Source organism: Paramisgurnus dabryanus, chromosome 16 (genome assembly GCF_030506205.2).
Source record: "Paramisgurnus dabryanus chromosome 16, PD_genome_1.1, whole genome shotgun sequence".
In the NCBI taxonomy this organism is placed as follows: Eukaryota; Metazoa; Chordata; class Actinopteri; order Cypriniformes; family Cobitidae; genus Paramisgurnus; species Paramisgurnus dabryanus.
The window spans coordinates 21,682,844-21,698,623 of record NC_133352.1 but is presented as its reverse complement, the minus strand read 5'-3'; the positions used below and the strand labels follow the sequence as shown (position 1 = coordinate 21,698,623).

Genomic DNA, 15,780 nt, shown 5'->3' with positions numbered 1-15,780 from the left:
AGTCTACTCTTATTTCCTGCATTTACTTATATTTAAAAAAAACAAAAGTTATAACTCTTGTCATTGGTTAATGCACAATGAACTAATATGTTCAATTGTATTTGCATTAACTAACATTAAGAAAGACTGCTTTCCATGTCCACAGCTAACCAACAGCACACACAAATATTAGGTTATGGAAATAATTTTGTGCTGTGCTGAATAAGAAAAATACAAAACAGTGTTGCATATCCATTTATTTTAAATTATTAAACAAAAGTAACTTTAAGCCCAATTAAAAATTTTACTTTGAAAAGATCCAGTAAAATGGGACATTCGGCTATAGTGCTTTCATCCTATAAACATTAACTTTGCATCTATCAAGAGTTGGGTCCTTGAGGATCTATAATTCTTTGTTAACACATGTAACTGATTAGCAATATAAAAAACAAGCGTCACCATGAAAATGGAAATCAACTCTTTATTGTCATTCATAAAAGATCATAAGTACAATCAAGTCATTGTAAGAAATTGAAAACATTAAACATTCTCACTGGAAGAAAGATATTTTGTTGCTTGTCATAGATTTGCATAAATGTATAGTGTTTCATATTCATATCAACATTCCCTAACCCATAACCAACTGAACAGTTGAGATCCTACAGACTACGAAGACACAACCCCAAAAAAAGAAAAAAGGAAGAATTTGGTCATACTGTGTGAAAAGCCTCAGAATGGGAGAAGGCATTAGTGCACACTGTGGATAGAGATGCTTGATTTTAACAATACAATGATGGTCCTTCAGATATATCTTTAAACTCACAGTGCTTCCTGGGTATTAAAAATCCACTGGTTGTAGTACAGACTCACCCTTTACACTCAGCATGAGCAGGCGTGCATAAAATACGAACCCATATCAGGTTCAAATATAAAAATCCTTTTAGTCGCCCCAAACTTTCTTATAAATTAACCATGCAAAAACATAAAAAAAATGTGTGCATGTATGTACGCCGTCTTATTTAACAGTACCTTTAGTAAATACTGTACTTTCATGTTGTATGAAATATTCAGGAAGAGAGGCAACTGACAGACAGGCACCACGTGTGACTTTGCATTTTCATAAAGATGCAAAGCAGATCGGATTTCAATTCAAAAAGCACAGGCGAACCATTTTAAAGGCCACAATGGTTTTCGTTTCGTCGTTGTATCTTCTTGATGTGTAAGCACTTCATTTCACTTCAGAACATGTTTTTTCTGAATAAAATCAAATACAAAATGCAAAGTGATTTGCTCTATACAAAAATCCTCACCAGTTTAATTTGTTAACCCTTTAACTTAATAATTTATTGTCTGTGTGCAAATATATTTACATTTTAAGGCAAAGAGGGAAGGCCATTCAATAAACTCTTTTTATAGCATGAGGAACCCAAGTACAAACTGGGTTAAATTTAAGAAGGTATGCGAGTTTGTAAGGTCTACAGTCAACAAGAGTAATTCATTATCAATACATTTCTTCATGCAATCCTGCATCAAGGCTTGATTTTAGACTTAAAGCAAAATCCCAACGCCACGAAAACGTGAGACGTGCATGTGCAATGACCGACATGATTCTCAGAACAAACCAGCCGCCCTGCCCTCAATAGGGCTCCTTGGTACAGCTGATGAGAAGAACATAGTAAATAATATAATCATCCAGTTGTGTATCATTATCACTCAAAACAAACATTTCCTGTGTAGTTTTACTTGACATCTTTCAGGTAGTCTTTGTATTCTAGCTCTTCATAGCTTCTTCATGGTCATACCTTAAGAAGTATTGTTCATGTAATACTCGATCCCATTCATTTCCCAAAGTTGGCAAAATCTGCAAAGGCATCTTGCTTAGGTTGTCCCACGGCAGGACTCATGCCCATGTTTCCTGTCATTCCCATGGCAGCCGTACCCATGCCCATGTTCATATTCATTCCCATCATGCCCTGATTGACTGGCATTCCTCCCATGGCTGGCATGCACATAGCACCACCTGCCATGCCAGGCTGCATGCCCATGTTCATACCTCCCATCATGGTGTTAACCGGTGGTCTGACCATTGTGGGGGTGGCTTGCATGCCCAGGTTCATTCCAGCGAAACCCTGAGTCATCATATTGACAGGCATCTGACCTCCTGTAGCAAATAAACGGAGCGAAGGGCGATTTATTCATTTTTATAAAGTAAGGAGAGATTTCTATTAATAACATTTAGGTGTCAAAATTTGAATTCATGCTTACCGTGCTGCATCATGCTGAGGGTGGGCTGAGCAGGTTTGGGTGGCTGCATGCCAGGGCCAAGGAAGTCTAGGCTTATATCTACATTAGAATTGGACCAAGTTGATGGCACAGGGGCTTTAGGATTGGGCTTTTGGGTCACTGGTTGTTGAGGCATCAAAGGGTCCCCCATAGTCTGCAATGGCTGCAAAAACCAAAAGAAATTCAGTTTTAGCTACAACAAACCACAGTAGATACAACTGATCAAAAACAGCAGTTCAAGCATGTTATGTAAAAATCTACATTGGAAATGAAAGTTTTTCAACATAGACATTATTAATACTGAACAACATTACGCTGTGGTATTATCAAGATTCGTGCTTTATAAAAGACAGAAATGTTGGTCGAGAGGCATTGTCTTCTACTAAAATTATTTTAGCATTTTAAAAAGCCCCTCTAATTATACCATGGGGGGCTGCTTTTTTCTTAAGCCAAATGGCAAAACTTGCCATTTTAAAGTAGGTCAGGCTTTTAGCATGCAAATATTATCTTTGTGCAAGGCTTTTGTTTCAATTTAATGGTTTTCTGACTTAAACTTGTTCCTCCTCATTCTGCCATTCTCTGTGATGGGCGTCCCCAGGGAACAGGGGTTGATGGGTAATGTGGAGGGGGTGGGTGGAAAATTGTGCCGTTGCTGCGTGTTAACCCTCGCTCGTTTCACTTTCATGTTATCTGCTCTCTAAACCTCGGCCTGAATTGTATTTTCTTGTGCAAGTAGCATGTACAGATTGAGATGCATTAGGTACCCTATAATGAATTTAAAGGAAAACCACATAATCTATGTAAAACACAGGATACACTTTGCTTGGTTTCATTTTTATATTTAAATTTATGCAATGCTTTTATCAAAAAACAACTTACAGTGCACTCAAGCTATATGCTTTATCAGTACTGTACGTGTGATTTTTAGGGATTCAAACCCATGACCTTTGTGCTCCTAATGCAATGTTTTTTCATGTAAGCACCAGGAATATTTTTATTCTTTATTGTGTAATGTTGATGCACTGCAAAATGTAAAATATAAAGTGATGCCTATTGTAAAGCACAGAAGCTAATTTACGAGTGAAACGAAAATTTTATAGTTAAATGACTCATGAGTCATGAAAAACAGGAATTTATAAAGTTCTATCACTGGGCTGAAGGACAAACACATGAAGGCCAAATAATGAATGTTCCTTATCTCAATGCCAAATGACTGATTACAAAAACCATGAAATCAAAGCTTTGCTTTTAGTCAATGTTTGGTAGCTTAAAGGGACACTTTTTTGAAAATATCTGATTAGTCCATTAGCATCATGCTTAAAAATAACCAAAGAGTTTAACGTAACATGGCTGCAGGAGGCACAATGATATTACTCAGTTCCCTGAAAATAGTTCCCTGCTATTGAAAGATACTAAGGGGACTATTTTCGACTGCTGCGTAATATCATTGTGCCACCTGCAGCCATGGTATGGCAGCAAAGTCCTTGATTATTACGCTAGCATGATAGTACAGTTCCTAGTCATATCGGCCTAGAAAATTGCAACATAATTTTTTTTTGTCGGTCTTAGTACACGAAGTAACTACAGAAGAGTTTTAAATAGGAAAAATATCCAAACTCCTTGGTTATTTTTGAGTGTGATGCTAATGGTCTAATCAGATTCAATGGATTGTGCTAAGCTATGCTAAAAGTGCTAGTGCCAGACCCAGAGATCAGCTAAATGGATTCCAAAACGGTAAAAATCAAATGTTTAACCCTAGGGGAGCTGGAAAACGAGCATATTTTTAATAAAAGTGGAGTGTCCCTTTAAGGCCATTTACATGTAAGTTGAAAAATAAACTCTCAGAACTTTATTAAAATTAATAAAAAATATTGACAACATTGAACTTATGTAAAATTTAATTTTTAGAATTAAATGCTCTCCAAATTAGGTCATTATGAATTAATTATATTAAAGTTTGTATTATAAGAACCACTCAAACATGTTTACATACAACCTAAAGGTAATAATGAAAGTAGCAGACACCTGAGATTGGGACAGTGGTAGGCCCATAGTCTGAGAGCTGGTCATGGAGAAGTTCATGCTTTGGGAGGTGCTGAAGCTAGCAGTCTGTGAGGAACCCATTAGGTCAAACAGGTCAGCGGAGGGTGCTGTTGAGACAGGGGCAGGAGCAAGAACAGGGGCGGCCTGTAGACCTGAAAAAAGGTCTAATCCTGCCGGGTTGACAGGCTGAGCTGGTGGCACGGCTGGTTGTGATGAAGGAAAGGCGTTCCAATCCCCAAAGTCTGCGTTATTACTAGATGCTGGAACTGAGGAAAAACAAAAGTCTCTTATGAAATGCAATAGCTTAAATAGTGCTTAAATTGCACAAACCGGTCTCATGTCAGACTTTATTATCTAGCATTCAAAGTAAAACATGCACAAAAATCCAGAGAAAGGTAAAAAAACAATCAGGGTCAAAATAATTTTATCCTAACTGACTTAGAGTCAGAGGATGTAGAGGATGAGATGTCACAACCAATGAGAGCTGAAATGTGTCGGTGCTCATTAGCTTTTAGCACAGCACCCCACCATATGGCTGCCCACCCTCTCACTATCTAAAAGCTTTCAGCTTGGAGTTTTTTAGAAACAGGCAGCTAAAGATGAAGACTTTGCAAGCAGCTTTGTTTATTTTCATTCCCATTACATGATTAAAATAACATATAATATAGAAATAAAACAGCACACTCATTGCCTTTCAAATTGAATTCAAAATTTTATTGTGGCCCTGATGGTATGTCGAGAGGTAACATTAACATACCAGCTGATGATGGAAGACTCGCAGCAGCTGCAGGAGAAGAAAAATCTGCAAAACCTCCAATCAGTTCAGAACTTAAACCTAAAAAGAGAGCAATATTCAAAAATTAGACTCAAATTTAGAAAATAGAAATAAAAAACATATGTCATCAAAGTGTGGACTCTGAGGAAGTCCACAAGTCCGGAGTGTGCCATTTGGGACAGGGCCTTAGTAGGATGCCACAAGGGCCCTAAAACCAACACGGCCAAACAACTGATCCTCACACTTGACACTTTATGATACTTGTATCTCCTTGTATATGCTTATCAAACTTTGTGATATTTAAGAAGTGAGATTCAAATAATATAAATATAAACATAAAAGATGAAACTTCCAAAAATGTAAATTGTTCAGAGTTAGGTTTAGTTTCTTCAAATTTATAGAGAAACAATGTGTTACTATATTCACCTTTGGGGGCTGGCTGAGCAGGTGCAGGATCTACTGAAAATAAGTCCACTAGACCAGAACTGGGCTGGCTCACTGTCGATGTCGTCTACAGCAAAGAAAGAGGTTAAAAACAATGCCAACAGCTGCCACAAGAAGGCAGTAAAGAGTTCACATTCATTCAGGAAATACTTTTTAATAGTAAATCTTTTACTGGTGTAATCAATGTGTGCAAATAATATAGAGGTTTATTTATAAAGAGCAAAAGGTATGACATGTCAAGATGTAAGCATGAAGCGATGGTTCTTCTGTAGCTTCACTACCTGGCTAGGGTTTGTCTGTGTGGAGGGTTTAACACCAGCGTAATGTGCAGCTGCTCCTAAATCTATTGTTTTCGAGGGGATGCCTCCTTTTTTTCGAGTGGCAGTGGTCTCTGTGGCCTGGACGATCTGTACACTTTTGGTTGTCACAGTCTCTTCGCTATCTTTAAAATCTGATTTCCCTGACTGTCCATTTCGTGTTCCTCTACCTCTGTCCTCTTCTGGATCACTACACAAGAAGAAAACATATTTAAGTTAATTGACAAAATGTTTACAGGCATTGCAAATTCAAAATAGACAAACCCATATAACAAAACACAAAATTTTGTCTGTATAATTAGTTCAAAGCAATGCTGTGTGTTCAGATTTGTATGAGGTGATCTGAGAGGAGAAGGTGAAAAGGCCTTGGGGTCCTGACCTGAATCTGTCAGGTGAATCGTCCCTATCTTTCTTGCGGAACATGTTGATAGTGTCGTCGATGGTGCTTCCGATCTTATCGCTGATTTCTCCAAGTTTATCACTAAAAGGGAACGCCCCCTTACTCTTGTCCCAGTCTTCATCCCATTTAGAGCGTGAGTTTTGAAAATCAAACTTGTCTTCCGCTGCAGAACAAATAAACAAAGTGTATTACATTATATACATTCCAGTGACGGCTGGTGACTTCTTTTTTTGAAGCGCACAATGCGAAGTTCGTCACAACATGTATGTAGCTTGTCATGTGTGTGGTTCGTCATTTCAAAATATGAGTTCTGCGCTTTGAGAGATCGTGTGTGCATCACGTTTCATGCCAAAATAAGTGCCTGCTGCCTTGAACTTGAAAAGAGACACTCGCGTTTGCCAGATACTCGCATAATCTCTCATGCGTAATCAGAGTTTACTGTTAAGGGAGTGTCTTGCGTGTATTTACGTAAGGTGAGCGTCTCTTTAACCATAAACACATTAAACGGTTTTGACGCGTGTGCAGCAGGCACTTATTTTGACAAAACACGTGATGCACACAGGATCTCTCCACACGCAGGACACATATTTTGGAAAAGGGAACCACACACGTGACAATCCGAACACTTATTTTGAATTAGCGCATCCTCGGAAGAGCAGTCACGAGCCGCCACTGATACATTTTGCTCATATGTTTACATCTGCGAAATGTATTTACTGTTGTTATTTTAGGAAAAAATAAGAATCATACAAATTTGCTGGTTATTTTTAATGTAGTACTGCCATGAACAATAGGCTATATTTTACTAAATGTAGTCCACAATAATTTAGGAAAACAAAATGTAATCTTACCAGGATAATACACCTTAATATAAACCTTATTGTTTAAAAAAAATGATAGTTTTTCCATCAAACTGTCCAGTGGTTTCTGCAAAATTCTCCAGCATGGATGTAAACATTTGAACTAGGTTAATTAAGTGAATCCACAACTGTTATGTGAAATAGCTTGTTCAGGGAAATACTAAATGCATTGCTTTGCAACATTATTTTTATGACAATTAGGCATATTTTCGGTCCCAATGCTAATTACTGTAATGTGGTTTGTAATAAGTTTGTTTGTAATTCTCAGCGGCGATTCTCATTAGATTCTTATGATTGTAGAACAGCCGTAAAAAAGAATCATAGGCGAATGCAATGTTTTTATATTAAAATCAAAACAAATGCAGTACATAAAATAACAAATATACCATCTATATAATTACAATATGTTTTTCTGCATCACAGAGATGAAAAAATCAGAGGGAAATGTCATTGTATCTTACTGGTACCAAAATAAACTATTTTCTTTTTTAGCTATATATACTAATCTAATTCTTGGGGCTTTTTTGCACTTGTGAATTGACCCAGAGATACTCTTTAAAAAATGTATAAATACTAGTTTGAATCACTTATAGTCCCAATATGTAAGGGATAATGTAGAGGCAGCCGGCCTGGTAGTTATTGGGAAATAAGCCCCGACAGTGTGATCAGGACCCGACGCGAAGCGGAGGGTCTTGTATCACACTGAAGGGGCTTATTTCCCAATAACTACCGGCTGCCTATACATTATCCCGCTTATTACACGGCTACTTGCCACATAAGAAAAAAAACTGGACATGAATATGAATTTTAAACATTTTATTGGCATATTTGTTTTAAATTAACATTTTTATCCTTCCGCGAAACTTTGCACAGATGCATAAAATGATCGTAATACCTTATTAAGATCCTCTGCTTCATACTTGTCTGTCTCCATTTTTTCTCTTTTAGCCAGTCTTTGTGAAGTTTTAATCCCCATTCTGTATTTTTTTGTGTGTTGGCTTCGTAGCTGTCATGCTCTATTTTGTCAAGTTCAGTCTCAGTAAGCTGTCTGTGTCTTGTCGTGGTTGTCCAGTGTTTGTCACAAGATGGCGCCAAACAGATAAAGATCTTATTGATCTTTATTTGCGCGGAGCGATTTTACTCGTGCAAGTAGTCCGGCTATGCGTTATTATTTTGGAGCGGTTATTATTTGAAAATAACGAACCTGCAAATGTCTCAACTGACCAATCAGAATCAAGCATTCCAGAGAGCCGTGTAATAAACTTAATTAATATTTAAAAACACTAATGCGATAATTTTAAATGTGAATATAAAGAGACTTGTTTTTACATCTTTAGGTATAACCCGTGACATTAACTAGAAACTGGAGTCTGTTAACATTACTGAATAAAGCTAAAAGATTAAAAACGTGACTCCAAACAGCCATTATAAATTTTGCATTGCAAAAAGACAAACCTTTTTTTTCCCACTCAATCAAGAACATCAAATTTATAATTTATGCTGTCATGTGGCAAGAAAAACCTGCCATAGTGAGTCTCAAAATAAACCTACAGTTCACTCATCTGGCAACACAAACCCTCCAGGGACAATAACAGTGAAGAAGAAACACAGGACTTGTTTAATGAGTGATTTTTTTTTTTGTAAAAAAAAAAATCTCTTAACTTCACATAACTTTACACAGTAAATATGATGAAATTTTATCTGACTGCTGTATCACATGAAGTTTCTTAATAGACCAAAAAGATTGTGTGGCAAGTGTAAGAGAGGAAGTTTAGGTGTACTTACAGTATCTAAAACCTGACATGCTGTCAGAAGACACTCCGATGTATTTATCCCTGTTTTTCTTTGCCTTTTTCCTCTCCTCCCTCAATCTGTCGTCATCCTGGACAAACTCTATCATCTCCTTCACCTTCTGTCGCACATTGATGCCCTGATCCTTCCCATTTTCATCTGGAACACAAACCCAGTGCATCCATCACTTACCAGAGACTAAGGGTATACTCACATTGTGTGAACAGTACCATACCAAAGTCCGTCTGACCCCAAAGTATGGCTCGTTTGGCTAGTGTGATTGTGCCGTTCTGTACCAGGGCGCTGTACACTTAAGCCTGTATAGGCTTTGCAGAGGTGGTCTTATGTCATATGCCAAACAATCTACACAGTTCACATGATTTCAAACACACCTAATAAGCCCTTCTCAACTGTGTTGTTCACTCACCTACAAAATGATAGCTCTCAATAGAGCGCAGGTCATAGAGGTGCTCTCTTGCGCTAGTGACCACCCGTTCAGATCCGTTTCTAATCAAGTATGCCAACAGCAGTAAAGACTGAAGTGAAGAGAAATGTAAAGGTCAAATTAAAATACAGCTGAACTAGATCATTTATGCTATAAAGCTGATGCCTTCAAACAAGAGTAAAAATCAGTAATTATTATCCACATGTTTTCATACCTTGTACACTCTTCTCCAATTCTTCTTGTTGTCTTTCAGCATTCTGGTCCACAGCATGTTCATTACTTCTGGAAACTGCTCGTACATGAACGTGCACCTGAAATGAAACAGAAGGTAACCAAATCTTGTACTTTTTCCAAGTGTGTGTAACAAAAAGAATACTCAAAGAATCAAGCATCGAAATTCTTTTTCTACCTGGCAATCTCCCCCATTAACTGTCCAGAGGGCCCCCATGGGTCATCGTTTGTGGCTTCTCGAACTTTAGACTCAGTTTCTGTGTAGTTCATCACAACATTGGTTCTGCAAAAAAAATAAAACACATCATACATTACTTAATTATGTTTAATGCCATTTCATGCATTCCGACACAGTTTAAAAGTTGTAATCCCCATGCTATACCAATCTAAAGTATCAAAAAACATGTGGTGGAGTATTTCTGGGCCAAACTCACGCCTTTTCTTTTCTACAAGTTTCCGAATGTTTTTCAAGCAGGCAAGCCTGTGACGTATCTCTTTGATCAATCCATGCAAAACAATGGATATACTTTATATCTGACACTCTGGAAGTAAAGTATGAAAACTTTGCAGTTTAAAACATGAATTCTTTTACAAATTATTCCAAATTTTTGGCTTATATTTGTATTGAATTAACAACTGGATGAGAAATAAAATACAAACCTTAAGATGTCTGTACTGTTTGTTTAGTAAAAATGTTAATGGAATGATAATGTTTAATAAATACATATTTAAGAGATTGTTGTTTTCTTCATGTTCTCATATTTATTAGGGCTGTAACGATTTATCGCGTGTCCCATTAAAAATCGATTCAGAATCTATTTTACAGTGTTTCATGCACAGCTTGATCAGTATAGTCCTTATCATCCTAAAAGAGAGTTGTATAACGTGCATTTTAAAAAAGCAACACTCATTAAATAAAATCATTCAAAAAATTCTTTATTATCATGAAAATACCTGAAACAATTTGAAGAACAGAAATATAAATATTCCTATAGACATTTCCTGGATTAGCGTTTGTAATGCTACTACTTCTGTGGCTTTGGGATGTGCCAGGATTTCAGCGTAATTCATTCACTCAACAGCGAATGCGTCAGCTATAAACGCCTCGTCTGTTTGTTGAGACACGCGAATGATCAGCGGGGCTTGCGCTGCGGACCAAAGTGCGAGTATAAACAAAGCTTTACATATCAGTGACCCCATATTCCTTTTATGGGCACGGAAATCCACGTCCACACAATAATCAGAGTGATAGCGAGAACGCTCATTAGCATTGTTCCTTCGAGTAGAAGTCACATGCATAAATGCACGCGACAGCTTTGTTTTATATCAAAAATTAAAATGGCACGAAAGACCATTTGTGAATGTAAGGAGAAGAAAGCCTTGTTCAGCTTTCCAAGTAAGCCAACCTAATGGAAATAACGTGAATCCTGCCTGATGCCTCCGGGATCTCATGCTTTTCCTGAAACAACTGCTAGCTGCTTGCGGAGATATGAAGGATGCAAAACCATTTCAAAACCAACTAAATGCATTAATGCACCTGGCAAAATGTTATGTTATGAGGGAGTTTATTTGGTACACAATAGTCTAAAGTGAAATTAACTTAGTCATTGTTATCAGTCAAAACACTTTCCTTTACTAATCTATTAAAAGGGAAGTCCTAAGAACAGTTATTCAAACGAGTCCTCCCTTATCTAAAAAATCTCAGACCCCCACCTTTGTTTAAAAACAGAATGAAGGTGAGCAGCATGACAGGACACCCAAAGCTATTATCTTATGTGAAACCAGTTTAGTACCAGAGGTACATAACTACAGTGAGCTAAAGACTGGTTATACAAGACACACAGGAGTGATTGAAGAGTGATTGCGGGTGGGGTATAGGAGAAGCTTGCTCCAAACAGAGGGTGGATCAAATACAAAAGCCTTAGGAGGCCTTTGTGTTTCCTAAGATTTTTTGTTTTAATAGATGTCTCAACTAACAGCCTATGAAGATACCTTAAAAATTATTGTTGTTATAAACTTCTCACAAGTGAGATGGGAGTGTATTATTGGCATTGCAAACATGTTAAGCAAGTTATAATAAGCTTGGTAATTTACAATCATGAACTCCCTAAACTTAATTCAGTCACACAACAAGTTGCAAGTAAAAGAGAGCAAAAGACCAAAAAAAAGAGACACATGAAGTAGGCATAGTTTGATATGATATCCGTTTGTTTGTGTTTGTGGCTACCATCATTTCCTTTTTCTGAAAGATCTGGAATGCATGCGTGAAGCATGTCTGATTCATCAATGACCCAACATCAACTTGGTGATGAGCTTGGTGATGAAGTTTTGTTTATTTTTCCTCCATAAAATATACAGCTATAATAATTCTTAGTTATTTTATTATATGATGCCAGTTGCTGAGTGATAAATACTATACATGTGAAATCCAGGCTAAAGTCTCAATCTAATTATGAGATTATGAGCATCATAGTTTGATTCAGTCATTATTTTTACTTTATTTTCAATCTTTGACATGACTTGACTTATCAAGGATATATTTCCGCAGAATGTTCTTATGTAGGACGGTTTTATCTAGAAAACAGTAAATCACAAAAAAAATGACTTGAGCTGCATATTCACATGCACATATTATGAACTAAATAGAAATACTGCATTCGTGTGACATTTGAGGAGTGTTACACAACACTTTTCAACAGGCTGTCTTTTACCAGCGTGTAGCTAAATTCCTTTAACTTCATGAGCCCCCCCCCCCCCTGCATGGCTACATTGAGGCCCTCAGCATTTCAGCTGCTTAAAAGGTCAGAAAAACTAATTTTGTACAAAGTTATTTAATACGCTACATTTCTTTCAAGGTTAATTTGCAAATGCAGGAAATGACAATGCTTTATGGATGACACTATGAGTACTGATGGTCATCTGCATAGTTTTGATTCTTAACATTTACCACAATCTTTAACTTTATAATACAGTTTGAAGATCAAGGTTGTAGCCCTAAACATTGTATAGATCCCTCATCTTCAAACTGCAATTATGATAACTGCTTAGTACATCACAGTTTCACAGCTGAAGAGTGGGTAGATCACACAGTTTCATGGACCTACTTTGTAACGCAACATCCATTTAGGATTGTGCAATTGAGTAAAGTTGTACACAACTATTAGCTCAATGGTTCTCAATTTCAGTGCTATAGAAACATTGCCCATGTCTCCTGCATTTAAACAGGTCATATGACATTGCTAAAAAGAACATTATTTTGTATATGTGGTGTACTGCAAAGTGTTTACATGGTATAAGGTTTATAAGATTATTTTCCACCCACCATACATTATTGTTGCACCTGTCTCGCCTATTGCTTTTCACTGTGCTCTGATTAGCCAGCTGTCCAGTCTGTTGTGATTGGCCGAATACTTCAAGCATGTGACGGAAATCTTATGCCCCTTACCATATTAGGAATATCAGTTCCCAAAGCTGCGGCAAAAATACTACATCGAGAATAAAAGTTACACCTTCTTTCTTTGCGTATACATTTTGGCCGATGCTATGCAAATCTTACCACACAGTGAGGTAGAAATGTGGAAGCGTGTTTGAATTAAGCATTTTAGGAAGGCATGGATAAGCATTTACTTTTAGAAAGAGTATCTCTTTGGGTTTGAGACTTTAAAGGTTCTCTAAGCGAATTCACGCGTTTTAGACCATAAAACATTTTTTGTTACATACAGCAAACATCTCCTCACTATCTGCTTGCTTCCTGTCCGCAGATCAAACTGTAAAAAAACGCGATCTCTGTAGACAGTCCAGCCTCCACAAAATGCAATAATAACAATCTGGCCAAACCTACACCAGAAACCATAACAAAGTGTTCTAACCAATAAACGCCAAGAGGGGTTGGGTTTGGGCGCGTTCATGAAAGCACGGAAGGGAGGGGGAGGAGTTAACTACGCTCAGTTTGTTTGAAAACACATTTAAAAAATCAACACACAGATTCGCTTAGAGAACCTTTAATCTTTGCGACTTTACGGATCTTCTATATGCACAAACAGCTTTTAACAATCCAAAGACAAAGAAAAACATAAAATTGCATCATATGACTCCTTTAACCCTGGAGAACACATGGGTCAAATTTGGCCAGTGTTAATTGATACTAAGAGAAGGTTTGTGGGAAACAGTACTGTAAACCAACTGGTAGCATGATGCCAACAACTCCAGTCATCAGTTCAACTCCTACAGAACACACACAAATAAAATATCTGCCTTGAAAAAATTAAAATATCACCTGCTTAATCAATGATTACAGAAATATTGTATGGACGGTTTCATCAGAATGGTCAGAACTTTCCTTCCGGTTTCTGTTTGTTTAATGGTCTGACTAGTGGCTAAAATGAACTCTGCAACAAATTTTCCTAAAGACCAGGCTATCATGAATCCCCACTGTGAAGGGGGGTTTGGCAGCCGGTTTGTAAGTTAGTTAACATTGTATTATAGTACACATTGTACACAGCACACATTAGCTCAGTGTCATTTTTATAGGCTTTAGCTATGAAATATGAACTTATGTAATCTACTTGTTGTTTATTTTGCTTATAAATAAAGAAATAAACTACTCTAAAACGACTTTGTTGTTATTGATTCTTAGTGGAGTTTACCGGAAGTTATGTGTGTTCCAGGGAAACAGTTTGTTTATGTTGTTATTTGCTGAAACCATCTATAGTTGGAAAAAAATCAATGTAGCAACAGATAGAAACCTTAGGTCAAGAGTTATACAATTATTACATTCTTAAAACTACAGGAAAATGTATACAGGACAGAGTATTAAAAGACAGAAATCAAGCATATATTGAAAACAACCAAGTCTGTGGTTCTTCAACCAAATTACTTAAAAGATATCTCTAAAAACAAATAAGTGTAAAAAAAATTAAAGATAGTACTTATATGTAGTCTGTGACTATAAGCCAGTAGCTAATGGAAAGACAGGGGCTTGTCCTTGCTTGTGGCAGTTATCAGTTTAAACATATTTCTTAACAACGAATAGTTAATCTAACAAACTAGTAAAGTTTTATTATTAAACGTTACAGTGTTGATGACAACTATCCGGAAGAGGGTGTAAGCAACATGTCTAAGAACAGCAACACCGATACTAGCAGTTTCTGAATGAACACTATAATAATATGTACACGTAAACCATTTGTAACACGATTACAACCAAAAGGTGTAACTAGCAGGTAGTTCTTTAGCCTCAAAGACCACACAAATATAAAAAGAAGTCTTTAAAGTGGCTAACAGGTTATCAAAAACACAGTGCCCGACATTAACGTTACCTGTCAAACATAAACACTGCAATGTGTTCTTACTATATTTAACATACTTTAAAAGTTAAGTTTTCATAAAAAATGATCTTGTAGATACATTAGGTTTGTCTGGAAATACTTTACACACTTTCAATCACCAAGGCGCCGTGTTTTGACAGCCAACACAAGTTTAGCAACTGACACCGAATTAGCCACAAAGTTAGTAAGGCGATGAAGTTTGAAGGCAGAGTTTTATTTTAAAATCAAAATCAAACCGTACAGTATGTCAATTTCAAAACACTTCAGAAAGCAACATTCGGTATAAACCCGTGAAACAAATTATTTTAGAGGTTAACAAAGATGTGGTTAGCTAGCCTGCTAGCCGCTGTCTCGATAGTGTGATGTGACGTCAGTGTGTGCGTACGTGTCTCTTTTTCAACAGGTACGAGACATGAGACCGAAATCGCTTCAAAAACGTTCACAATACTCACGCTTTGTCAACCAGCTCCCTCACTTTCCACATATTCAACATCTTGGCTTTGTTGTCGTGGCTTCCAGTCGTGAAATCAGGGGTCACCGACGCTTAAGTCCGCTGGTCGTGCCAGTCAAGCTGTCACGAAAGGAAAAGCATGAACTGAAAAGTTACGCTGCTTCAGGCAGCGGTGCACGAGCTCAGGGCCACACAGGTTACTCCGGAAATGCGCTGTCACTTACGGAAATTTCGTAGGCTGTTTTAGCAGAACACCACATCCTTTGATAAGGAAGTGGCAAAAGGGACGTGTACATGAAACATGACCGAGAAAACGTCGTAGAGGAGGGATTGTATTAAACGGTATAGCTTTAAATAAACGGTAGAAACTGGTCAAACACATCTATATTGGTTTTGTAGATTAAAAAGGTTAAATTCATTATTGTCTTGAGTGA

General features: G+C 37.2%; 1 protein-coding gene across 1 annotated transcript; it reads right to left on the bottom strand.

Annotated features, from left to right (window-relative positions):
• Window positions 1-446: 446 nt before the first annotated feature.
• Window positions 447-15,561, bottom strand: clint1a (clathrin interactor 1a). The gene is made up of 12 exons (XM_065272411.2): window positions 15,348-15,561; window positions 9,747-9,851; window positions 9,552-9,648; window positions 9,320-9,428; window positions 8,887-9,051; window positions 6,221-6,404; window positions 5,806-6,031; window positions 5,507-5,591; window positions 5,063-5,140; window positions 4,288-4,571; window positions 2,245-2,425; window positions 447-2,140 (listed from the first exon to the last, which is right to left on the bottom strand). Exons 1-12 carry the CDS (start codon window positions 15,386-15,388, stop codon window positions 1,818-1,820), a joined length of 1,878 nt encoding a protein of 625 aa, XP_065128483.1. The 5' UTR covers window positions 15,389-15,561; the 3' UTR covers window positions 447-1,817.
• Between the last annotated feature and the right edge of the window lie 219 nt (window positions 15,562-15,780).